The sequence below is a fragment of the Trematomus bernacchii genome, unplaced genomic scaffold (genome assembly GCF_902827165.1).
Source record: "Trematomus bernacchii unplaced genomic scaffold, fTreBer1.1, whole genome shotgun sequence".
In the NCBI taxonomy this organism is placed as follows: domain Eukaryota; kingdom Metazoa; phylum Chordata; class Actinopteri; order Perciformes; family Nototheniidae; genus Trematomus; species Trematomus bernacchii.
The window spans coordinates 14,954,809-14,980,420 of record NW_022987739.1 but is presented as its reverse complement, the minus strand read 5'-3'; the positions used below and the strand labels follow the sequence as shown (position 1 = coordinate 14,980,420).

General features: G+C 40.1%; 3 protein-coding genes and 1 long non-coding RNA gene across 6 annotated transcripts; 1 reads left to right on the top strand and 3 right to left on the bottom strand.

Annotated features, from left to right (window-relative positions):
• The first annotated feature begins 5,784 nt into the window (after nucleotides 1-5,784).
• Nucleotides 5,785-7,445, top strand: LOC117495171. 2 transcript variants are annotated; one of them, XR_004557161.1, is made up of 4 exons: nucleotides 5,785-5,890; nucleotides 6,693-6,802; nucleotides 6,919-7,106; nucleotides 7,230-7,445. It is a non-coding gene; the product is annotated as an uncharacterized LOC117495171 (long non-coding RNA). The 2 variants fall into 2 exon arrangements; XR_004557160.1 differs by lacking the exon at nucleotides 5,785-5,890 and having other exon boundaries at nucleotides 5,918-6,802.
• Nucleotides 7,446-8,161: 716 nt separating this feature from the next.
• ttc4 (tetratricopeptide repeat domain 4) lies at nucleotides 8,162-13,581 on the bottom strand. The gene is made up of 10 exons (XM_034146284.1): nucleotides 13,305-13,581; nucleotides 13,025-13,142; nucleotides 12,746-12,907; nucleotides 11,998-12,075; nucleotides 11,770-11,894; nucleotides 11,600-11,686; nucleotides 11,197-11,432; nucleotides 10,950-11,034; nucleotides 10,228-10,310; nucleotides 8,162-8,581 (listed from the first exon to the last, which is right to left on the bottom strand). Exons 1-10 carry the CDS (start codon nucleotides 13,407-13,409, stop codon nucleotides 8,482-8,484), a joined length of 1,179 nt encoding a protein of 392 aa, XP_034002175.1. The 5' UTR covers nucleotides 13,410-13,581; the 3' UTR covers nucleotides 8,162-8,481.
• A 589-nt stretch (nucleotides 13,582-14,170) lies between these two features.
• Nucleotides 14,171-17,565, bottom strand: pars2 (prolyl-tRNA synthetase 2, mitochondrial). Of its 2 annotated transcripts, none has more exons than XM_034146148.1 (4): nucleotides 17,505-17,565; nucleotides 15,998-16,325; nucleotides 15,162-15,407; nucleotides 14,171-15,084 (listed from the first exon to the last, which is right to left on the bottom strand). In XM_034146148.1, exons 2-4 carry the CDS (start codon nucleotides 16,307-16,309, stop codon nucleotides 14,203-14,205), a joined length of 1,440 nt encoding a protein of 479 aa, XP_034002039.1. In that variant the 5' UTR covers nucleotides 16,310-16,325; nucleotides 17,505-17,565; the 3' UTR covers nucleotides 14,171-14,202. The 2 variants fall into 2 exon arrangements, with proteins under 2 accessions (XP_034002039.1, XP_034002038.1); XM_034146147.1 differs by having other exon boundaries at nucleotides 17,392-17,550.
• Nucleotides 17,566-19,624: 2,059 nt separating this feature from the next.
• LOC117496243 (mis18-binding protein 1-like) lies at nucleotides 19,625-25,200 on the bottom strand. Its single transcript, XM_034147989.1, is given in 9 exon segments — nucleotides 19,625-19,847; nucleotides 20,106-20,160; nucleotides 20,262-20,349; nucleotides 20,426-20,565; nucleotides 20,667-20,806; nucleotides 20,911-21,011; nucleotides 21,013-21,072; nucleotides 21,165-21,638; nucleotides 25,145-25,200. Coding segments are annotated over 9 exon segments (1,215 nt in total). The 3' UTR covers nucleotides 19,625-19,746.
• Nucleotides 25,201-25,612: the final 412 nt, after the last annotated feature.

Genomic DNA, 25,612 nt, shown 5'->3' with positions numbered 1-25,612 from the left:
GATATGGACACAAGATGTGTGCAAATGTATATAGTTTCCTATCCATGTGAACATGATTTAAGTAGGGGGTGGACCTAACCTCCTCTAGCGGGGTCCGGGGTGCATGCTCCCCCGGGAAGATTTATTTTTAAATGTTGAAGTTAAAAGCATCAATCTGGTGCACTTTGAGAGCAACATTCAAAACTTTTATTATTGGATTATCAAACCCAAGCAAGTAACTCTGTTGAGTATCTCTGTGTTTGTTTTTGGTTGCTATGGTTTCTGGTGCTGCCCTTGTCTTGCCTGCACAGTTTCAGGACGTTTTGGAGAGAACCGTTGTCTCCCATTATGTGACATGCTCAGCCCCACTATAACAGCATCCTGCGGGATACCCCTCTGTGTGCCTCCTGCAGTCCTGTCTTTGAGGGTTGCCATTCGTCACAGATATCATATCAAGATATGATGTAAAGCTGATGCATACTGGACGTCCCATGTCACATTTCATGACAGTGAAGCTACTGTATGATGAATTTCCAACACAACGTTTATTTCTTTGGTTCTCTGCAGGGTTCTCTCTGTAATGACATCGCAGTGTCCTGTTTCTGTCTGTGGTGCTCCTGGTGTCAGATGCATCGTGAGTTAAAACATTGCAAAAAAGAACCCAATGTCATCGTCGTGCAAAATCAACCTGTTGTACAAATGCAGCCTGCAGTGATGATGGTTCCCCAAGCTGTATATGTGACCCAACCAGGAGTCACCGTGATGTCCAACCTGGTCTCACCAGAATGCGTGACTCCACCACGACTCCTTAACACCGCAGTGCGTGGTGGAGTCACGAACTTTGCTACATTTACGTGTCTGCACCACGCAAACAACCCCAATGTAAAGTGAATGAGGCTCCTTTGTCGTGGTGCACACACGCATTTCTACAACGTCCAGCAGTGAGCTTTTATTCTATAAAACGTTTTTTAAAATCTACTTTATAGCTTGTAGTAACTCACGGGAGGCTTCTTTTATTTTATTTGTATTCATAATAATTTTTATTTTTCGTCAGAATGTATTATGGTGCATTAGTTACGAATTTTTGTTCTCAAAAAACAGTGCATTGTGTGTAATACAACTGTGATTCTTATTAAATTAGTTAGTTTTTAAGGAAGGCCAGAGCTTCAGCTGTGTCAAATAGATTGTTCCCTTTAGTTAACGTCATTTAAAAGATAATTATATTCCTATTTGATCATGTCCCCTTTATTGTATTACGGACGCAGAGAGCAATGTGAGCGTCCATTCCCATTGGATAACGGAGGATTTTACACCCGGAAGTAAGTATTCTCCTTACTGTCGATTGATTTTACAGTGATATCTGCACTACTCATCAACTCGAAAACACCAGATTATCCTTGTTAATTACACAACATTGATTGGTTTAAATTGTGTACAATGCTTTTGTAATTTTCCACTTTCGATTCGGAGAAACAAATATTTGTTCAGAGTTTAGGATGGCCGAAGACACTACACTACCCAGAATCCTCAGCTATTGTTCCGCTTTGCCTCAAGCTCTGTGATTGGTTGACCTCCAACTGCATTCCATATGAAAAAAACGTTTCGTAAAAGATCAAATCATACTTTATTCAGCAGTGCTTGCTTTACTCTTTGAAAGTCATCACATGAATGCATTGTAATGAATGGTTTGGCTGCATTAAACATTACACATCTGTCGTAGTTCTTTATTTATCTACAGAGATCGGGCCTCAGAATAGACCGGAAACTATTCTTTTACCGTTCTATTTTAATTTCACAATAAAGTTAGTAGTAATCATTTGTTTTGATATTATTGTTTTTTATGAACTACTAGACCGCTGGGTCATGTTAAGACCATCTTTTCTGTGTTGCTGTGTTTTTTTTTACATCGCTTTTGTGTTACAAATATCAAAACAATAACAGAATTTCTCCGTCGTAAACTAAACCAGAAACAGCAGTATATTTTATTTTGTTAACAGTGTAAACTTGACAGCTTTTTAACCCGCACCTCCTACTGGTTAAAGCACGTTATTACACGTTTAGAGTCATTGCAATGCAGGTAGATTGTGTTGCTTTTTAATTACTGTTTTAAAATGCCTTTTTCTTAATGTCTTTCATTTTTGTAAAGCACTTTTGAATGTGTTATATTTGATGAAAACATTTAAATATTAAGAGTACATACTCTTAATATACTGTAGTGGGAAAGTGGAAGGTCAATGATATAAATAATATAGAATAGAAAATATCAAGAAGATACTGTAAGTGATCTTTACAATAAAACAGTTTAGTGCCTGATAGGAGGATGTGCAAAACAGACAAACTAATAAGGCTTTATTTAAACATTAAAGAATACTTTAGGTTAAGGTCTTCTTTTAAATAAGAAAAAAGCTTTGGGGGTATCTACAGATATTAAGCCTGACAAAGTACTTAACGTCTAATATATTGCATGGTTTGTTTTGGAACTTGACAATCAACTTTCCTGCAATGTTAACTATGTTGAAGCACTTATTTTAACTGATATTATACATATTAATTATACTCTTATAATATGTATGTAGATAGTATAAGAAATGTGCAGAATATGTTTAATGGTGGAGGTACACAGATATCGATAGATGTCTTGTAATGCACTGTTGATGAACCTGTGACCCAAGTTTTTAATTCATTGCATAACTACACCGTATATGCCACATGATATGGCAATAAATCTTGAAATCTTGAAAGGGATGTGCAAAATAGCCATTATATACAGTTTTTAATTAACTATTAGTAGAGAATAACGAGTAATGAATATGCTTTATAGGGATCTGCAGATAAATATTTAGTCTTCTCAAGCACCCACTACCAAATATCTCGCCTGATTGTTGGCTGAATTCACTGAATTTTACTTAGGTGTAACTAAAGTCTGATTTAAGGGTTGTTTATATTTCACATCATTAATCCAAATCTGTAAAGTAACTAAAATAAATGTAGTGGAGTAAAAATACCAGGTTAACCTTAAAGAAAGCCCTCAGGATTATAAAAGACCCCCATCACCCCAGCCACAAACTGTTCTGTCTGGGGGGGGGGTAGGACACGTTCTAAGCACATGGTGTAGTCCCATAGCTGAGGATTCTGGGTAGTGTAGTGTCTTCTGCCATCCAAACACTTCGAAAAAATATTTGTTTCTCCGAATCGAAAGTGGAAAATACAAAAGCATTGTACACAATTTAAACCAATCAATGTTGTGTAATTAACAAGGATAATCTGGTGTTTTTGAGTTGATGAGTAGTGCAGATATCACTGTAAATAAAATCAATCGACAGTAAGGAGAATACTTACTTCCGGGTGTAAAATCCTCCGTTATCCAATGGTATCCAATACAAACATGATCAAATAGGAATATAATTATCTTTTAAATAACGTTAACTAAAGGGAACAATCTATTTGACACAGCTGAAGCTCTGGCCTTCCTTAAAAACTAACTAATTTAATAAAAATCACAGTTGTATTACACACAATGCACTGTTTTTTGAGAACAAACATTGGTAAATAATGCACCATAATACATTCTGACGAAATATTTAAATTATTATGAATACAAATAAAATAAAAGAAGCCTCCCGTGAGTTACTCCAAGCTATAAAGCAGATTTTAAAAACGTTTTATAAAATAAAAACTCACTGCTGGACGTTGTAGAAATGCGTGTGTGCACCACGACAAAGGAGCCTCATTCACTTTACATTGGGGTTGTTTGCGTGGTGCTGACACGTAAATGTAGCAAAGTTTGTGACTCCACCACGCACTGCGGTAGTGATGGGAATTATGGCTCTTTGAAGGGAGCCGGATCTTATGGCTCCGTTCCTTTCAAAGAGCCGTTCAAAAGAGCCGTTCAAAAGAGCCGTTTTTTGAAGGTTACTAGGTTTATTTGCAAAATAATCACCAGGATAATGATTGACTGTATTGCCAGACCTAATGTCAATAATCGGCATTGTAAACATGACACAAGGTGGCGCCATATCCATGTCATCATGTCAGTGAATGTACTTTGAATTTACCCTCTGTATGTGTTAAGTAAATAAAGTTGCCTTGCCTTGAATGAAATTCATGCAACTCTTAATATTAGATACTGTGTTTTTAAGTGGCGATGGAGATTATTTGTTGATCCTGCTTTAAAGGATATTTTGCCTTTACAAATGGTGCGCTTTATCACTGCCTGGGTTTTGGTTGAAGTGAATCCAAATGCTGCTGCGTTTTCGCGTTTGGCTCATTTTCCATCCGAAAAACACGTTGTCTACCTGTCCTGTTCCACTTGGTATGACTTCTCTCTCTCGTGTATTCCGTTAACACCCACCCCATTTCACTCCTCGTGCTGAAACCATGGATGTATAATAAGAAGGCTGAAACCTACCAAACAGAGTAGGGGCGGATCTTCACAGAATACGTTTGGGGAACAAAATCAAGCTATTTAAAAGGCGAGTGGATTTTGGCAGGCAGTGAGTGCGGACCAACGATTGAACGATAACAAGAACGGCTCTCACCAAGTACGACTCGGTTCCCCTCGTTCGTACCAAAGAGCCGTTCAAAAGAATCGGCTCGTTCGCGACCGACACATCACTACACTGCGGTGTTAAGGAGTCGTGGTGGAGTCACGCATTCTGGTGAGACCAGGTTGGTGATGTCACGCTGAGCTCTGTGGATTCTCATTGGGTCTTCTGAAGGAATTTCAACTCATGCTGCATTTATCTAACAGGTAAGTTTCCCACAGATCTTATTTCGAGCTATTTTCTAAAATCCTATGGAGAAATGTCATTGCTTTTTTGTCGAGGGAACCCATGCGCAGCTTACTTCCGGGTTTTAGGACGTGTCACTGCACCTCTCTCGTCTCCTCTTCACACACTTTTCGCGGCACACGTACTTACAGCCAATCAGTTCTGAATTATGTGAGATGACGTATGGTGGGGATGGCAGCTCAGTGCCCCTATGGTAATTTTTTTTTTGCCACACACATTAAATTGAAATACTCTGAGCATGCACAGTGTAGTTTTTACAGTCACCATTCACTTGACAGTGAGAGGGAGGGGCATGATCGGGTTTTGTCCCACATGGCTCAAAGCGGCACTGTAGACACTAATTAGAAGAACACAGACTAAAACAGCAATATACAGACGAATCAGATGATTAAACATGATGTTAAAATATATTTTATATATATAAAAAAAAATTGTTTTGCATTTCATTGCATTTTTTTGTAATCATTATTTGTAATACTTTCTGCTGACACTAGGTGGGGCTGTGCCCCTAATGACCAGTCGCCACTGAATGTTTGCCTTGATTTACAATATGTTCTCATTTGTTTTATCAGTACAGTTTTGAAGCTTTTGTGCTTTTCTTTGCCATAGTCCACTTTAGACTGGATGAAATATTTCAGGATTGCACTTTTAACACACTTGAAATGTTCTCACCTGCTTGGTTTCAAAACATAACAAATGCCATAATCTGTTCATTGGGGACCATAACATCAATGCTATTTTTCATTGCTGTTGCCGGCCACAGTATTGCTCACGTAAACCTACTACTGCTGCACCCCCTGTAATCTCAGATGCACCCCAAGTCATTTTGTTCTGGAACCGGGCCTAAGCGGTGCAGAGAAACGAAATTTAAATTATGAAGCAGTTTTTGACGGCGCGCTATGCATGGGGCACCCTAGAGGGGGTTTCCCGATATGTCATTGCAGTAAATTAAAGGGGGTTTCAGGTTGTCGTTGCTGTGGACCTTTTCAATCGACCTTCTTTGGGGGCCCCCTTCTGGTCCGGGGCCCCAAGCAGTTGCCTGCCTTGCCTTTCGGAAAACGGCGCCCCTGAATATGATGCACCACGTGGCAAGGTGCAGAGGAGATATCCAGCTACATCAGGTAAGACCAAATCAATTGAATTTCACTCTCTTTGTATCAGGAACATGCAGCCATTTTTACCATCACTTTATAAACCCTGTATAGCAGTTCCTATGACTTCATTGCATCTGTGAAAAGTTTGTTAATGTACAATATAATATGAGGTGACTTACAAAACGGACAATGCTTTCACTTCCATTAGCCTACTGCGTCAAACTGAGCTTAAAGGTGTGTCAGGTCAGGAATGATAACTTGTAAAAAGTCTGTGGCTAAAGTGTGAGTGGTTTATCGTGGGAGAGAGTTAGAAAATATATTTTGTTTTTAGTTTGCACTTTCATTGTAGGCTACTGCCCTGAACCATATCCCGGCTACTCTAGTCACTCTGTCATCAAAACTGTATGGTAGCCATAAAAAAAGAAGTCTAATAAAGTATTTCACAAACAAATGATGGTTTACTCCATTGTAAGCAACAACAACAAAAAACACGTAGGCTATTGGATGCCATACAGAACTCTGTCGTGACATAACTAATCATAATATAATAAGATGATAAAAGTCTTAATATAACATATATTATTTATGAATGTCATAACATGTAACAACATTTGCACAATACAGTATGTCCAATAACAGGCATTAACAAGCCATGGTCTAGTATTTCATAGAAAAATAATAAATGAATGTCTTAAAAATTCAGAAATAGTGGTATGCCCTTCATATATCATAATATAGTATGTCATACGACAATTATAATACGATTCATAATAAAGCATATCATGCACTGGTGCCACACATTTGGTTTTTCTGATTTCTCTTTGTTAAGAGGTTCATTGTTCACCGTCTTTGGCGAAAGTTACCCAACAACAATGGCAGGAGAACCAGAGAAAGTCTGGAGCAGCGCTCTCCTCGACTGCTTTGAGGACATCAATACGTGTAAGAATTCAATACAGCTATGTTGATACATTTTCATTGTATTGGGATAAGGCCTTATTTTTGTCCTAAAGGGTCTTCATTTAAAATGACTGTGGTGTGTCTTTGTGGGTTTTCAGGTTGCTATGGTTTCTGGTGCGGCCCTTGTCTTGCCTGCACCGTTTCAGGACGGTTTGGAGAGAATTATTGTTTACCATTATGTGACATAGTACCCATGTGCACATCAGTAATGTATGGAATGCCCATCTGTGTTCCTCCTGCAGCCCTGTCTACTAGGGCTGCCATGCGAAACAGATACCATATCAGGGTACGGTATGATGCATGTGAAGTGTGTATACTAAATAGCTACATTTCACACGACAAGTTTAATCAAAGTGAAGCACTGTCTAGTATACAACTTAACATGTTACTTTTCTTCGGATCTCTGCAGGGTTCTCTCTGCGACGACGTTGCAGTGTCTTGTCTCTGTTCGTGGTGCTCCTGGTGTCAGATGCACCGTGAGTTAAAATATCGCAATATCATTCCTGTTGTCATCAATATGCAGCATCAAACCATGGTGCAAATGCAGAATCAAAACATACCACAAATGCAGAATCAATACATGCCACAAATGCAGAATCAATACATGCCACAAATGCAGAATCAATACATGCCACAAATGCAGAATCAAAACATGGTTCCAATGCAGAATCAAAACCTGCCACAAATGCAGCCTGTCTTTGTGACGACGGCTCAACCACAGCCAGTTGGTTCTGTGAGCCCACCAGCATACAAGAAGTCACCCTGAGTTCTGTGGCATCTCATTGGTCTGTTGTGTCTTGTGATTTTTTTTTTTATTCTGCTCAGATCGTACGGCTGTTTATTTTAGTATGTTTTTATCAGTAAAACACAAAGATTGAAGCTCATTTGTATTCTGTTCCCATGGTATGAAGAACACATTTCAGTTTCCTAATAATAGTTTAAAACATCTTCAAGCCCATGAGGCTTCATTCACACATCACTTATAGTCATATAACAATGTTATGTAACTAATGTTAACCATTAGTTTCAAATTATTTTGTATTATTGTTAATCCTTATTTCTGGATGTATCCTAAACCGCTCTTTGTTTCTGAGAGGTTTGTTCCAAGTCATGAAGCACACCGGTTCATCCACTCGGTTGACTGCTTCGGCACATTTCTTCTGAAAGCAAAACTAGTTCACTCCTCTCACTTTCACTTCTCAAAAAGTCTATTGTTTTAAAGAATGTGAAACTTTTCCATTTCTAATTTACTTAGAGGATATTACATTTAAACTTTAGATGTTATTGCTTTTGTTGTTGACTCATTGTGAGACTTGTAGCATGAAGGGATTATTTCAGATGTAATTAAGCTTTTTTTAATGTTAGTTTATAATTTACGTTACTTGTTTATAGCTTTAGCATGTTTTGATCTGTTAAATTAATGGTTGGTTATTTGTGTTTGTTTGTGAATAAACCACTATAATAAAACAGATTTTCAGTTTCCAGTTTATATATGTACAGAAAGAAACACACAAAATCCAAATAAGCGATTTCATTTGTTTTGTATTGATGATGGTTTCCTGCTTTGGACCACAAGAGACCTACACATGTTCCATTTTGTCTTTTCTCCATGGGGAGAAGTCAGTTTACTGAAAATGTTGTGTTTTAAAAGTCCAATGATTTTACAATCCTCGTATTTTCTTTCCTGTTGAAAACTGCTCCCAGAATGGCGAGCCCTTCACCACTACGATGAAGCTGGGAGAGCCTGCCTTGACGAAAAACCTGTTAACAGAACAAAGAGACAGGGAATCAGGAAACTAGAGCGAAGGAAGTTAGTGTCAGTGTCGTGTTAGAAAGAAACCTTGGCACCATGGTAGTAACACATTCCTAACACATTCCTACAGATCACCTTTATTTGATTAAAGTTGCCTATAGACTAGAAAACAGCAAACAACTGACAGCAGGGTTTTTAAAGAAATGTGCATGGTTCTCATTGTTGTTGTTTTTTTAAACTGGCTGGATCAACTCATACTGTAAAAACTACAATAACAATAATATGCAAAGTTGTGTGGGCATGCAACAACTAACATTACTTAAAACTGACTCATAGGCTGCAACACACAATTGTTATATACAAAAAAAATTCTTCTTAAACAAGAAAAAGGAGGTGAAGGTTAAAATATCAATAACAAGACAATACTGAACACCTGCAAACTGATGAAAGTGAAGAACTCTTGATGGCCATGTTATGAATAAAATGAAATCACACCTAATAGGGCTGCACGATATTGGAAAAAACTGACATTGCGAGATTTTTTTCCCCTGCGATATGAAAAAATACAGGAATTGAAGAAAAGACAGTTTTTTTTGTCCACAAACCATCCTTTCTTGAACTTTAATGCTATACAATTGGTATTTTTCTAACTATATTTAACCGGATGAAGGATTTTAGTCACGGACGTCTGGATCTTAAGTTATCAGAGCAGCAAGCTGAGCTAGCTCGGTTAGCAGCGCCGAACTGCCTTTGAGAAACACATGAAACTACTTTATTCAGTGTTTTTACCTTTAATCACCGGGTCCGTTTGCTTTGGAGATTTGATTGGGATTGGTGGTTTGCTGTGCATGCAGAGCCTGCATGTCACTCACTCAAGTACCCCTGACATGAGAGCGGCACGAGTTTTCCTTTTGAAGCAAGCAGCAAAATAATTGTAACATGACGTGTTTGAGTTAATTTGCCTACTTAATATCGCACGTCCTAAAAAAATTATATCGTGCAGCCCTAAAGACCCTTACACACCAAGCAGTCACCAGAGAACTCTCCGACGCCGACTGTTGCGTCGCCGTGTTCTCCTGCGTATTGGCCATGTGTCGCACTGGAACACACCGCAAAGACTTCAGCCGAGCACGTACGAACTGTGCATGCGTGAGTGGCAATAACTATCCTTACCAGCAGTAGTGTGTATTTGTCATTCAAAAGAGGCAACAACCGGAAGACAGAGAAGAAGAACAGAATGCGTGATCTAAACAAACAACAAATAGCGTGTGCGTTCCATTCTCACTCTCGTCCATCGAAAACATGTTTTGTGCGGTACTGGAGCTATCAGCCATTGGAGTGTTGCTTGTGGAAGACATTCTCAAGCAACCGTTTCTCTTCTCATGCACTGATTCGCTAGCTGAACAGCCAATCAGAGTGATTTCTTTGTCCGACTGCCTGTGGCCGACGCACGGCCGATTCAACATGTTGAAACGGCCGTGCGTCGGCCATGAAAGGCCAAATAAGGCGTGTCACGGCCGGCGGTGCGGGACACAACAAATTGAGTTTGGGCGACAGGGCACGCTTCGTCGTCCGACTAACGAAAACGGCCGATTTCGGCCTGGTGTGTCAGGGCCTTTACACCTAATGAGAAACAGACTTCATATGGACGCACCTTTTATGCTGCAACACCTTTAAAAGTAAAGTCTCCGGTTTCACTTGGTAGAGAGTGTCCTTGACCTCATCTTCAAAGTACAGCTAGAGAGAGGGGGAGGGGGGGTTAAAAATGCATTATTATTATTTCATCGAGAGATACTACTGCCCTCTTTTCAGTATTGAAATCTAACCCTGTAGTCTTGATTACTTGTATTCATCAGAAACCAGTAATGGACATAATACTAGTAACATCATAGTATGAAATGTTCTGTTTTAAGGTTCATGTCATACATTTTTGCAAGTGTTTGAACTTGGCTGCTATAATAAGTCTATAATAAACTGGGTAGTCAAAAATGTCCATATTTAATACACAATTTCTAATCACAAAGCCATCGGAGTATAAAACATGCATTCTGTTATAACAAACCTTCGCTCTGGTTTTAAAATTGTAGATTTAACTTTTTACAAACAGGTTTAATCATTTCTTTATGATTTCCCTATTGGACAACTACATCATATTTCTTTAAAAAAATAGTGGCATTATGTAGGACATCAGTGTCACATAAAATAGTAAAAATGACACTATGTTGACTTTTTCAGAGTGGTATTCTCAAATATTCATGACATCTATTGTGGTGAAGAAAATCCCCCAAATTATATTTTAAGTGCTTTTAGCTTAATCTACTGACTTTCCATAGGAGTGAGTGATAACATTCATGCAATAATGGAAAACACACAAACCTGCAGATTCTGTGGATGGTATTTTCTGTCTGTGTCCCAAGGTGGGAGTTCTTCTCCAAACATGAGCGCCAGATGATTAACGAAACTGAACAAGACAAGTAGAACACCGTTATATTGTAGCATTCTTACAAACACTACCAACAGATTAAACTTTACTTAGGTGAAATGGGGAAAGGTTGACATGTAGAGTATCCCACAGAAGTACGACAAAACAAGATAAATTCAGGACGAGACAAAAAACATTTACCAGTCGTTCTCGCAGAAAGCAGAGATGAAATCAGTCTGCTGGTGTTCAGGATAGAGGAAGAGAACAGGCCAGTGCAGAATGTGCTGCTCGTCCAGGAACACCCGAGCTCCCGTGGCCTCCTGAGAGCTGAGGCAGTCCAGGCTCAGCTGAGACAACGCTGCCGAGGAGCTTTCTTCCTCGCCGTCTGACTCACGATGACGAGGCTTGCTGGTCTGGAAGAGCTTGATGCCACGATCCTGCACAAAGCACACAAAGAAAATGGGAAAACTGGCGTACAGCTACTGTATAGAAAAGTCTCAGATTTGACGTTTCAGATATCAAATAATTTTCGCATACATATTACAAAGTCCAATTGGCTATATGCTTAGCTGAGAACAAGTTTGAGTTTAAATGGTATGCTTACCGTAATAGCAGCCAGAAGAGCTTCTTTCTCACCATGCAGCTTTTTTTCTTTGATCTTAGCCTTCCTGGAATCTCTCTCTGCTGCTCTCTGTTTAAAAAAAACAGGGCTTTATGCTTGAGTGGTACTAAATCTTCCACCCCAAAATCCCTTGAACTCATCAGTGACTGTACCTTGTGTTTATCTGCTGTAGCTCTCAGCTCCTGCAGCTTCTTGTCAGTGGGATGGATCTTGAGCCCCTCATCACACCACTGAACGCCCTCTGCAAAGCTACGCAGCTCTATACAACTCTGAGCACCTGCAGAAACACACACGATGTACACAGATGTCCTTATTTTATACATTGATATGCTTAAGCAACATTAATGCAATTTTCTAGAAGATAAGCTAATATCCCACACCTCTGATCAAGGCTTTTAGGTGGTCTGGTTTGATCTTCTTTGCAGCTGCAGCATCGTTCAATGCAGAGCGCATGTTACCTGGGGGAAAAGAAATACAGAAAGAGTGAGACGGAAATTAATAAAGAAACACATGCAGATTTTAACACGTTCCCATATTCAGAATCGCTTTATTGGCCCAGTATGTGTATTGTAAATGAAGTACAAGGACAACAAAGCCGAACAAAGTAAACATAAATATTTGGCTACTATACAAAGATGTATTTATATATCAATCTACACAATGACACATGTAACCGTGGGGACACTAGTTGTAAGGGTCTGGCTTATACATGAGATGATAAATGTGATCGGTTGCTTGCTTTACATGAGGACGGTGAATATGATTTTATATTAAGAGTATGCAGCGGAGTATGCAACATATATTTACATGTTTCCGGTGAACAGAGTGAATTTACAGTATATTACAAATACACGAGTTACTCGAAAAGTGGGTGTTTGGTGTAACAGGGTTATTGTTTCTGATACTAGATGGCTGATGTTCAGTGTAAATCACATTTAAACAACTGTGTTATTTTATATCTTTGATTCTACATTTAGATTGTTGAAGGGAGCCTGAGAACCACAACATTAATTATCAATGACTGCTTTATTGTTAATGTTGCGCATACAAATCCTGATGCTAGATATCAATTATATTTCTGTATCCTATTATTTAATGTATTTGTGTGGCATGTAAAGAGCTCCTTACCCAGGTGGAAGTGTGCTGCCGCCCTGTTGGTGAGGAGGACAGTGTTGATGTTCTGGTCTCCACATTTCTTATTTAAACCTGCTGTGTAGGACAGTATGGCCTTCTTGTAGTTCTTTTCCTTGAAAAACTCATTCCCCTCATCTTTCAGGTTAGCTGCTTGCTCTGACAAGAATGAGGGAAATGAAAGGAATCAATAACAGTTTCTGAAATCTACAAAAGCTGTTTTTTAATGAAGGACAGCGAACACAGGAGATATAAAGGGGCTTGTGGTCCACCTACCTTCTGGGGGGGCATCTGCATCATGGATCATGGCCTGCAGACAGGCTAGTTCCGGGTATGATTGTGAGTCAATCTCTTCAGGGGCTTTTTTCATAAACATAGGTATTTTATCAAACTCCTAAATGAGATGTAAAGAAACAGAGAGCTCACTGTGGATGGACAACATATGTACCTGTGAGTTAGCATGCTAGCCCACAACAATAACATTCAAGTTAACATATTGTAACGTAGAAATAACTTCCTTCTCTTATCTTGGCAACTGATAGTTTCTAATGCTTACCTCTTCCCAGTTGTCTTTACTGAAGGCATTTTTATATGTGGTTGTCTTGAATTTCTCCATGAACTCGTCCATGCCATCGTCGCTGTCATCCTGAGGGGCCGCCATCTTTGTATCAATGTGCGTTGAAAGCCTTGAAGCCTGTTCCCCTGTTTATAAATCTGCTGTCAACTATGACAAGTGACTACTGCCATCAGCACACTAGCTGTAATAATGTTAAATCTTCTAGAAAGAGTTGCCCAGCTCCTTGTTTACGCATGTGCAGTAGCGGTACTACTTGCATACAGATCCGTGCGGAAACACATCATGGATACATTAGTTCCGTTGCGGCCTGACCAAAAAACGATATTAGAAATCCTTAAAAACTTAAGAGCAATACAAAGGTAATGTTTCTACCTTGAGTATTTCCATGTTATGCTTTATTATTGATCATCTCAAACACATTTGTTAAGGGAATACAAAATTGTAATGCTACATAATTAACACAACAGCTATATGAGCCTTGCACTACTTTTCATCACAAGACATGGTTTTATTTGCAGTTTTTCCCAATTGCAAGCACTGAGTTGTAATGTATGTTACAGATGCAAATGTATATTAAGACACAACAGCAATTCATTATTTATGTTCACCTCATGTATTATTTTAAAGATTGGACAATTTATTTTGACATTCCTAACTTTAATGTATGATCCTCAAGGAAAATGTCAAGCTCTTGTTATTACATAAAGCAATGTCAACCAGGATGTTTGTTAAAGATTTGTATATCTTTAAAATAATTTCCTCTTCTTAATAAAAAAACTTTAATAAAGAAATATAAGGCTTTTATCTTCTCTCTGATTGCATCACGCACAAAGTACACACAAACATAAAATACAACTTTTATTTCCACAGTTGTTATTCATACAGTTTCCACTCTTCCTAGTAGATCTAAGAGTCCATCTTTACTGAGAAACATTGTCTCACCTGTCAGTTGACAGATAACCTCAAACCTGGGTGTTTCCTCCAGGGCTCCCTCTCCCACCACAATCACATACGGGTAGCCGAGTCTGCTGGCATCCTTCAGCCTTTTCCCAATGGTCATCTGGGTACGGTCATCAAAAACAACTTCCCCTCTCAAACGAGGCAGAGTCTCTCCCAACGTGTGAACCAGTTCCTCAGCTAAGACTGCCACCCCGTCCATCTTACTGCCCTTCTTTGGGGGTACAACACAGGCCTGGTAGGGGGCGAGAAGGCCAGGCCAGCGGATCCCCTCTTCTGTCGACAATACCTCAATGGCTGCCGCGAGAATACGGGTCACCCCAAGACCATAGCAGCCCATCTCTGCAATACAAGGCTTGTTCTGGGCACTGCTGAAGGTGGCATTGAATATATTAGAGTACTTTTTACCCAGGTAAAAGGTGTGGCCGACCTCTACACCCTTTGATTCTTCCAGCTTGCCAGTTTTGCAGTTAGGGCAGTCACTTGTGTCTGGTGACAGGGTCTCTACATTAGCAGAGAAGGAGCAGTTCCCACAGACCAGAATCCGGTCCTCACCGATGTCTGCTGGCAGCTGGAACTCGTGGGAGAGTTTACCACCAATGTTGCCCGTGTCCGCCTGCACCTGAACGCAGCGCAGACCGAGCCGGGCGAAGAGCCTGGTGTATGCCTGGCACACAGATTCATAGGTCTCGTAAGCTGCTTCTTCACTCACATCAAATGAGTACATGTCCTTCATGTAGAACTCCCGCCCTCGAAGCAGACCAAACTTAGGCTTTGGTTCATCTCTGAATTTACGGGTGATCTAAAAAAAAGAAAGAGGTAAGGTCAAATTGTATTTTTATCAACAAATACACTGGTGCCAACAGGAATAAATGGTACCTGATAAAGGAGCAGAGGGAGCTGTCTGTAGGAGAGAGTCGCCTGGTGAGCCACCAGAGTGGTCACTGCCTCCTCGTGTGTCGGGCCCAGGCAGTAGTCGGCTCCATGGCGGTCTTTCAGACGGAACAGCTCCTTTCCCATCAAGTCCCAGCGCTCACTGGTTTTCCAGAGATCAGCTGAGCACAAACTGGGCATGTCCAGCTTCTGCCCACCGATCCCCTGCATCTCTTGGTCAATAACTCTCACCTGTTGATTTAAGACAACAGTTACTACATGTTCGGGGGTGGGGGGGGGAAATCTACACTTATATATTCCTCCACAATATTGCCACCCTAATACACTTTGCTGTAATCTTTCCTTTTTCTGTAATAATGTTTTTAAAATGCATGATCTACTCAGGTCTCAATGCAACCTTTGACTGTCAGACAGATTGTGCAACCTATAATCAAGAATCTGATTACAATAAACATTTTTATTTTAGTTTGATACCCTTAGCTTTGCTAAAGTGGTTGCTGGGCTTTGCGATTAATAAAATAAAAGCAATCTATAAAATGATGAGAGGAATAATATTAAAGAGCAGAATACCAGGTAAATAAATGAACCAATTTAAAAAATGAAAAGGTGATCCAAAAGTGAATCTAAATATGAATACAAATAAAAGTGATACAGTAACAACAATATACATCTGTGTGATTCAGTATGCTTTGAACTAGTGTATATTCTTATTATAGCAGGACGTAATCGACATTTCCTGTTCTTGTTTTCGAGCATGACACAACCAGATTTACCATGCCCACTTTACATGTATCATTTGTTTTAAGAAAAACAAGTCTCACCAGCTTCTCCATGGAGCGGACGGTGGCAGGGAGGTAGTAGTAACAGCCGGGGTTGGATTGATAGATGAGCCCGGCCTGCTGCATGAGCCTTTGACTCTTACACGTCATCTCCCCTGGCAGTCCCATGTCACGCAGGTTTGCGGGCTGGTAGAGGCGCGACACCAGGAGCGTGGGTTTGTTTTTTCTGGAGTTGGTGGGGGCGGGAACAGCAGCTTGTTCAGCACATCCTGAATGTTTCCTCTGGGGTAGTACTGCGGCTCTGTGGAGGCGCTGGAAGACTCTTGAGCGAATCTGATTCATTATGGGCTCCATGATAAATGCAGACCTACTGAATAAGACAAATCAGTTGGAAAATAAATTAGTAAATTAGATAAAGGAGTAATGAGCATTATTGTGATCAAGATTGATTGTGTTATTTTAGCAGGAAAAGTTGTCTGTTTGTTTGTACAAACAGACATTTGAGAAAAAGTCTTGTTCTTATAGATATTGTAATGATAATTTCCTTATTTCTGGCATTTAATTTGTTTTACAATAAACAGATTAATCCTAAAAAATAATCAACAGATGAGTCCTTATTGAAAATGATGTGTGTTGAAGCCCCAATGAGTAGATTAATTTAAGTGCTATAGTTATATACAATCCAGAGGTCAACTAAACTTTTCATCTTATTCTACTTTAGCATTTAATTTGAGAGGCATTCATAACATTGGTACTTTAACCGGTATGTAGTTTTGTACCGTTTTTTATTAAGTAACACATAAGTATGATTCTTATCACTTTAACTAATAACAAGTTTACATTTACTAAAATGTTTACTTAAAGAAAGGATCTGAGTTCAGTGATGTACTGAACTTCAGTACAATTTCCATGTACTTTACTGAGCATTTCTAGTTCATGCAGTCTTTTATTTACTTACTTCTACATTTCATCTTTAGTTACTAGTTATTTACAGGTTCAGATTAGTAATACACATTCTAATCAATAAATATGTGTAAATGTAAAACTACAATGATGTATTATTATGAATATAAATAACACTTAATTGTTCTCTTCGGTATTTCAACACAGTGGTATTGCTACTTTTGCTTAACTCTGGCAGTAGCCTACTCATTATCTAGGTAAAATGATGCATGCGGGTAACATGACAGTTGAATTCAAGGTCGTCAACTTCCCTACAGATTATCATTTCATTATTTTTACTAAGCCACAGGCATATAACGTAAATGCAGATGCTTGTTGTGAATGCTGATACCACTGACCCATGTCCTAAGTGTGCACAGCAGACAGGATACAGTCCTGACCTGCTCTGATGCAGTTTAGCACTTTGGCTAGCTTTTATCATTAGCCTCCACATTTAGCACATAACGACGGAGTCACAAGTAAACAAGACTTACTTTTGGATCAACAACCCATGTATGATTGTTCTTTATATACTACGAGAGAAAATAAGCAAAGAGTTTCATTTCTATGAAGTTGACAGACTACAAAATACTGAAGGTCCCTGCACCATGCTGTCTTCTTCACTACTCCCCCGGAGGCTCGTCGCCTCGATGTAACATCGCCTCCTGCAGGCCGGGAGGAGCACCGACGGTTCAGTGGTTGGGATCCAGTAGAATATAATTTGTATCCCTAGTTCAGGGGTCTCCAACCTTTCTTCATCTGAGAGCTACTTTGAAAAAATGAAAGTGGCCAAGAGCTATTTGCATCACATCGCTTACATTTATTCACATAGCACTCATCAGTTGAATTAAGCTACTTTTGCACACGTGTGAAATTGCAATACCCAAAGCTTATCAAAAATCTTTACTTCACATCAAGGTCCAATAAAACGACAATTTCTCACATATTATTATGGCCCACATAGTAAGTAGCCTACATCACTGAAAATTCACATAAATGTTCACTTCGGCTCCGAGATGGATGTACATGCATGATGGGTCTTGGAAACGCGCCATTATGGCCATTATGTCCTCCTCTGCAGTGATGCACACATAAACTGTCCTGTAAATGAAAAGGTCACAGGTCCAAACCCTACAACAGTTTCTCTATCCACCAGGCCACTGCAGCCACTTAAAGTGACAGGGCAGCTCTCTAACAGACAGGATGACAGCAGTATTTAACTCCATTTATTACATAGTCTGTGGAGACGGAGTTCCCCCACCTCGCCCAAAAGGCTGTAAAAGTGCTCATTCCCTTCACCTCCACCTACCTGTGTGAGTGCAGGTTTTCCGCATTGACTTTGATCAAAAGCAAGTGCCGGTCAAGGCTGCAGCCAGAGGATGGTCTGCGTTTATTCCTGTGTGCGCAGACTCATTGTTCCCACTAAAGTAGGGGTGTGTAATAAGGAGGCAGTGGCGGCTCCAGAGTATTTTTGTTGGGTAATCTATGGTAGGGCTAACCCATACAGTGGTGGTGGGGCTCAAGTCAGTATTTGCAATGTAATTACATACACGCTATATCGCCCCCCTTGACAGTGAAACGCCACGCGTGAGGTTTAGATTATTTCCATGTTTCAATCCAAATTGAACTGTATGAAATAAAAAGGCACATTTGTCTTGTAGTACATAAAAAGGGCGACCTGGAGCCAATCCTGCAATTTCCCCACAGGTGAAAGAGTTGACATGCTGAAAACCCTCTAAAAAAAAACGGGGGTGCAAACGAGCCGATCCAGGATTTGGCTCCTATGACGTCATTGGTGAAATATGGCACACGTGACACGTCCCAACCTATCGTCTCTGTCAACTGTGTCTAATTTGTGATTACACCCAAACCTGAATATTATTATGTATTTTTTTTTGGTGAATAATGTTTGGGTGACACCTTGTGAAACAGCTATTTAACTGGGAAGGACTGTATTTTTAAAATAACATTTTATAGAGAAAGTATTCCTGGTTCCTAGCATGAGTGTAATACTGCAATCATTGCAAGGTCACCTGGCATTTTATGTTTAGCAACTTTCAGCCCCAAAATCTATATTTTTACTTCAGTCAACTAAAACATTGTTAAAATGAAGTTTTGGCATAAATTACCATTTGATATTACATTGAAAAGGAATACAGCAAAGCAGACAAAACTATATTAATAACATTTTAGAAGTCTCTTTAATACTTATACATGTGTGTTATTTTTGTTTCTCTTTTATTGTATATTCATGGAACTAAATTACCTTTTTATACTTTTTCATATGTCTACCTTCGTCTACTACTGTATCACACAATCGTTAGACTTTTGTTATAATTACAAAATTGTTTGTTAAACAATAAGAAATAAAAAGAAAACAGGCATGCTGTGTACTTGTGATAAATAACAAACAACAGCGCCATCTAGTGGACATATGTAAAATCACAAACAGCTGATGATTACATGAAACAAACAAGAGCTCTGTTGTGTTGATATGTAGCCTCCTCTGGTAGCTTGTAGCTTAGTGTCTGGAGGCTAGGAGAAACCATATATGTACAGGTACATACTGTACAGCAGCACAAGTCTGGTTTTGACAGAATGTTGCAAATTAAAATCGTAAAGCAATGTTCAACTATCATTTTTAGCTTTAGAACTGGCCAAATTGACTCAACACAAAAATGTTATTTGCCCATGTTGTTTATTCCACATTAAAAACCAAATCTCAAGGTTAAATTAAATACAAAACAATAATGATTCAACTCTTACATGTGTAAGACGGGACAATGGTCACATCTCCAGTGTAATCGATTGATTTTAAGTAATAGGAACTAGATCAGTTTCAGCTGCAATCAGGCATTGTCTGAGAAGTAGAAATCCTCTTCCTCTCTGCTTTCAGACAGCACGGCATCTTTTTCAGGAAACATCTCCCAAACGACAACGCTGTCATTTTCTAGTGAAAAAAGAGAGAACAAGTGTGTGTGTGTTACAAGTGTACATGTGTCAAAAATAACTACCATCAACTTTGTTTTACAGCTTTGGAAATATGTTTATACTTCTTATAAGTCTCACAGTGTAATAAATGTACAGCTGTCATAATGAACATCAAGTTAAACAGCTCTACCTGTATTTATAAAATACCAGCACTATAAACTTCAAATTAGCTAAAGGGCTATTTGATTATACCCTACACATTTCTCAGGATTCCTACCTGTGTTAGCACCTCTTCTCATTGCTTGTTTAACTGATGCTGTCGGTGTGAAGGTCTGAAAGAAAAAAGATTGAAAATGTTTTTGTAATAAAATATTAAAATTCATGCGCTAAAAGATATTAACAACGTCATAAATGAACTACAATAACGCAGTACCTTTGAGGAAGGAGCCTGTTTGCAGACCTGAAACTGATTCCTCTTCATCCTCTTCTGGAGTTTATGGACGTACTTTTCGTTATTGGTCCTTACAAATTAAGAAAAAGGCAGGTTAGACACTTCAATCACACCTCAATTCTGAGGAAGAATTCAACGTCACTCACCTGTTTAGAGAGCCTATCATGCCAGGAGTGATATGCAAACCTTGAGGAGTCTTTACTTCTGGGAAAACTGTCGAGGTGGGGCTCAGTGGCTCCATCTCTGACAGATTGAAGTCTTCTTCACTCTGACACATGGAGGGAAGCTACGGATCAAGATAGTCACGAGGGGAACAGTTATCACTCATTCTGTATTGTATCGTGATGCAATTATTTAGCAAAATACAAAAAACAAAGGGGAACTAACCTCAAAACGTTTCCTCTGCATGTACTCGGAGCTGAAGGCGTCCTCAACATCTTCTCTGGGCATGACCTCGAGGAACTGACGCACTTGCTGCTTCGTTTTAAAGGTTCCCAATCCGGCAGATATCAAAGGAGGATCTGTAACTAGGCATAGATGATAGTTTGTCAGATTTCCGCATGCCAATTCTTCTTCAAAAAGAAATAAGATGCAAGATAAGCTGCCATTCAAACATTAGAATGTTCTCTACCTGGATCTTCTGTTGCTTTCACTTTCTCCTTCTTCTTTCCTCCCGTCTGTTTCCTGGCTGTCTTCTCAGGAGTCTGGGAGGTTCCCTGCCATGTGTGCTGCAGAACTTGTCCCAACCATTCTCGCCACCTTTTCCCAGTACCCTGACATGTAGGACACAGCCCTGCATAACACAACAAAGCACACACCAGTGAGCGTGAAATCAGGACACAGAAGTATGTGACTTTCTAATTTCAGTAGGACTACAACACTTACTTTTGAAGTTTCATAAGCTCGGCCTCTGTCCACTCGTCTTCGTCTTGCTCTGGTAGATGTGGCGCTTTGCCTTCTTTTGCTTTGGGTTTTTTCTTGAGGGATTTTGTCAATTTAGGCGAAGGCTTTGGAGGTGATGGGGACTTAGTGCATGAGCTCTGCTTCTGTTTTTTACGTGTTCCTCTGGTTCTCCTCACAAGATCCTCCTCAGAAGACGTGGATTAATTCCTTGTATCGCTTGTATGTAACTTTTTAGGAACTCTCCTGCTGCTCTTCCTTTCCACCGTCCCCATCTTCTTTCTCCCATTGAACTCATCCTGTGAAGATGCTGAAGCTGATGGTTCTAGGGATCTAGGGGCAATCTGTTTGCGTCCCCTGACTTTCTTTAAAGGGCTTGTGGTGTCAGGCGTCCACAGGTGTTCAAGGGAATCAGAGAGATTCTCATCATGCTTAGCCTTGGCTCGGATGTGGTTAAGCCTGATGAGACCACACCCGAGTGCTTTTTTTTGTGGGACTGATGCCTCATTAGCCGCGTTCACACCGGAGTACTTTTCACCGTACTTTTCGCGTTTAGTTCCGTTAGTACCCCTTATGTCGCATTCACACCAAAAAGAGCACTTAATCTCGGGAACTTTTACCCCCATTTTTAGTGCCTGCTGAGAGATCGTACTTTCCTGGGGGAAAAAAGTGCCCCAGTTCTGGTTGGCTGGGCGAATTGCAAACCACGCCTCGTACAACTCTGAAATGTTTTGTAGAGCCGCCATTGTATTATCCTCGCATTAGCATTATTAGCATTAGCATTCGCCCAGCGCACAAACGCAGAGAGACTAACTTATGGCAACACAAAACAAAACATGGGAGCGGTGGAGATGAGGAGGTGTCGGCGTTCTGGCGATTTACTCGGAAGGCTTCAGTAGAAGCTGCTGGGACTCTATAGAGTGGCGAAGTCCCTCCCCTTCCGGTGGACCTCCATGGGACCTTATTTCGAAAAAATTATGTATTGAAGTCAATAGAGAGAGAAAGATTATCTTTCGATCCCGTTTGAATTGTGCCACGAATTACACATATGATGTTTGTCAATTTAAAAGATAATTTTGCAAGTCAAAAAAAAAAAAAATGTGTCGTAAAACTGTGAAGTAACACATTTGTTTGTGTGAAACGCTCAATGAACTACATCTCTGGTCAACAACACACGTCACCAAGATGGCCGTCACTACTGTCTTGTCAACAAAACGATTGACTATCCTCACTATCACCACAATGAAACACGTCCTGAAGAATGTCATGCAAAGCTGCCTGCCTGCCTTCCTTTGATTCTCTCTGAACTGCCTGATTGTTTTAATGTTTAATGTCAACCATTTGTGCAGATAGCATGAAGTAGAGAAGATCGCCGATGCTAACGTTAGCGTTAGCATTTCTCCCCCGGGCTTAAATGGTGTATTATAGAATGATCACACCGGTGACAGTACTATTCAAAGGGTTCACGAAATATGACTACTACTCTTACTGTTTAACATTTTGGGTTACTTAATGTTACTTCATGTTAAGGCTAATAAAAATGACAAGGCTGTAATGCTAACTAACGTGCTAGCTACTAGCTAGGTAGCTAACTTGATCAAGCCACTCCTGGTCCTTTCATCAGACGGGAAGCAAAAGAACGAGCAAGACCCATTGCTGGTATAATAACAACCTGGTACTAAGCACACAGGCATCTTGTTAAAGTTATCTTATCTTAGCCAGCGCCATATAGATAGATTATATCTATATTGCGCTGATCTTAGGTATCTGAATGGTGGAGGAAAACAATTGTGACATCACTTACGCGACTCTGGGATTTGTAGTCTTTCTAGTTACGTATTTTTCATAGTCTTATATTTCAACAGTTTTACGACAAACTGTGACTTTTTTGACATGGAAATTATTTTTTAAGATTGACAAACATCATATGTGTAATTCATGGCACAATTCAAACGGGATCGAAAGATAAGTTTTCTCTCTCCATTGACTTCAATGCATAATTTTTCCGAAATAAGGTCCCATTACCCGGAAGTAGGTGGGCGTGACTTCGCCAGTCTGTTCTTCTTCTCTTTCTTCTGGTTGTTGCCTATTTTGAATGACGAATACACACTACCACCGCCTGCTGGTAAGGAGAGTTATTGCCACTCACGCATGCGCAGTTCGTACGTGCTCGGCTGAAGTCTTTGCGGTGTGTTCCAGTGCGACACATGGCCAAGACGCAGGAGAACTCGCCGATGGAACTGTCGGTGTCGGTGTCGGCAAGTTCTCTGGTGACTGCCTGGTGTGTCAGGGTCTTGAGCCGCAGCGACACCAGGTGCATTTATTGTCGTCGGATTTTTTCTACACAGTCTGTGAACCGCGAGCGGCGTGCTACTGAAAAGCTGTAGCTCGCGATCGACGTGTTGGAGACCCCTGCTCTAGATAGCAACCCAGTCTCACGCCATTTCGTGTAGTTTGTTGTGCTTTGCCTTTTCAGTTATTTCGTTTTTGTTTGTTTTCTGTTCTGTTTCTTTTTGGAATGTCTGTATGACGTTGCTTTTGTCGGGACCCCCTTGAAAACGAGATTGTGCAACTCAAGGGGTTTATCCTAATAAATACATTTCTTAAACCTACCGGCAATAAAAGCCTTGGATCTGTTCTAAAAGGAAGGCTTTTTCTGGAATGTTTCTCCTTCTCCTCCTGCAGAGATGGCAAAAGTACACACTTTACTCAAGTATAAGTACAAATACTCGTGTTTAAAAATACTCTGGTAAAAGTAGAAGGACTGACTAAACTAGGGTGACTCTACCTCTTCATTGGAAACACAACAATTATTATGGTAATGCTTTAAAAAAAAAAAAAGGGTCCCCCCTTATCAAAAAAGTAAAATCTTATATAAGGGGGGGGCCCTTATCAGAAAAGTATAATTTTTATAAGGCGGGACCCCTACATTTTATATAAGAGGGGATATATAAGTTAATGCTTATTATTTGCTCCATCATAGTGTCATAGTGTGTTAATGCCGGTTTTCTGTGTTCATTTGCAGATAGTAAATATATATCCCTCACCTGTTGCCAAGGACCTCCTTAGTGATTAGTGATTATTTTTTGCCCTTTACATGCTCCCATTAGGCCCCTTAATTAGCCAATTCAAGGGTGTCTCATATCACTGTTATGCGGATGATATCCAGATATATTTCTCTTTCAAACCCGTGAAAACTGAGAATTTAAACACCCTGATTACATGTCTGTCTGCAATTGAGGAGTGGATGTCAAGCAAATTCCTACAGCTCAATGCATCAAAAACGGAAGTCTTGATCTTAGCGGCTGATAACATCGCCTCTAAGGTAGCAAGCCACCTGGGTTCATTAGTGGTAACGTTAGGGCAAACATAAAAAACCTTGGTGTAACCTTCGATCAGTCTACTGTATGCTACTAGACAAACACATCAAACTCCTGACCCGTACCTGTTTTTTCCACCTCAGGAACATTGCCAAGCTCAGGGGGTTTCTATCCAATGCAGAACTGGAGATGGCTATACATGCCTTTATTTCATCCCGGCTTGATTATTGTAATGCTCTGTTCCCCTGTCTCAACAAAACATCAATAAACCGGCTACAACAGGTCCAAAATGTTGCAGCCAGATTACTCACTCGGTCCAAAAAAACATGCCACATCACTCCGATCCTTTCTGTCCTGCACTGGCTCCCTGTCCATCTCAGAACCCAATTTAAGGTCCTAGTTTACACATATAGAGCTGTCCATGGCCAAGCCCCAGCCTACATTAACGACCTTATCCACCCTCACAGGACAACCCGGGCCCTGAGGTCCTCCGAGCAAGGCCTCTTAAGGGTGCCCCGAACCAGGCTAAAAACTAAGGGGGACCGTGCCTTTGAGGCGGTGGCCCCAAGGCTTTGGAATACACTCCCCCAGAAACTGAGAGCCTCTGTCTCAGTAGAGATTTTTAAGGGGCAGCTAAAGACTCACCTTTTCCGACAGGCTTTTGGGGCGTCGGAGGAGGTGAGTTTGTAGCTGTTTTTCATTTGTGTTTTATCCTATCTTTTACTTGCTGTGTTTTATGCCTTTTATTCTACATTTGATAGTTGTATTTTGTATTTTGTATTGTGTACTGTATGTAAAGCACTTTGTACATTCGTGTTGAGAAGGGTGCTATATAAATAAAGTTTTACTTACTTACTGATTACGTTTAAATCACTGTCAGAGAAGCCCTCACAGTTTTAAAGCCTTCTTTTGTTGCGGTGCTCCTCAAGAGCCTTGATTTTTGCCTGGAGGTCATCGATGTTTGCCTGAAGACCTGCATTTTTGCCTGGAGTGCTTCTTCATCTTTACCTCAATGCCATAACTTTTGACTTGGAGATCATTGTTTTTAAACTGAAGGTATAGGTCCCTTTATTGGTCATCCACAATGATACAAATATTCATACATGACAAGAA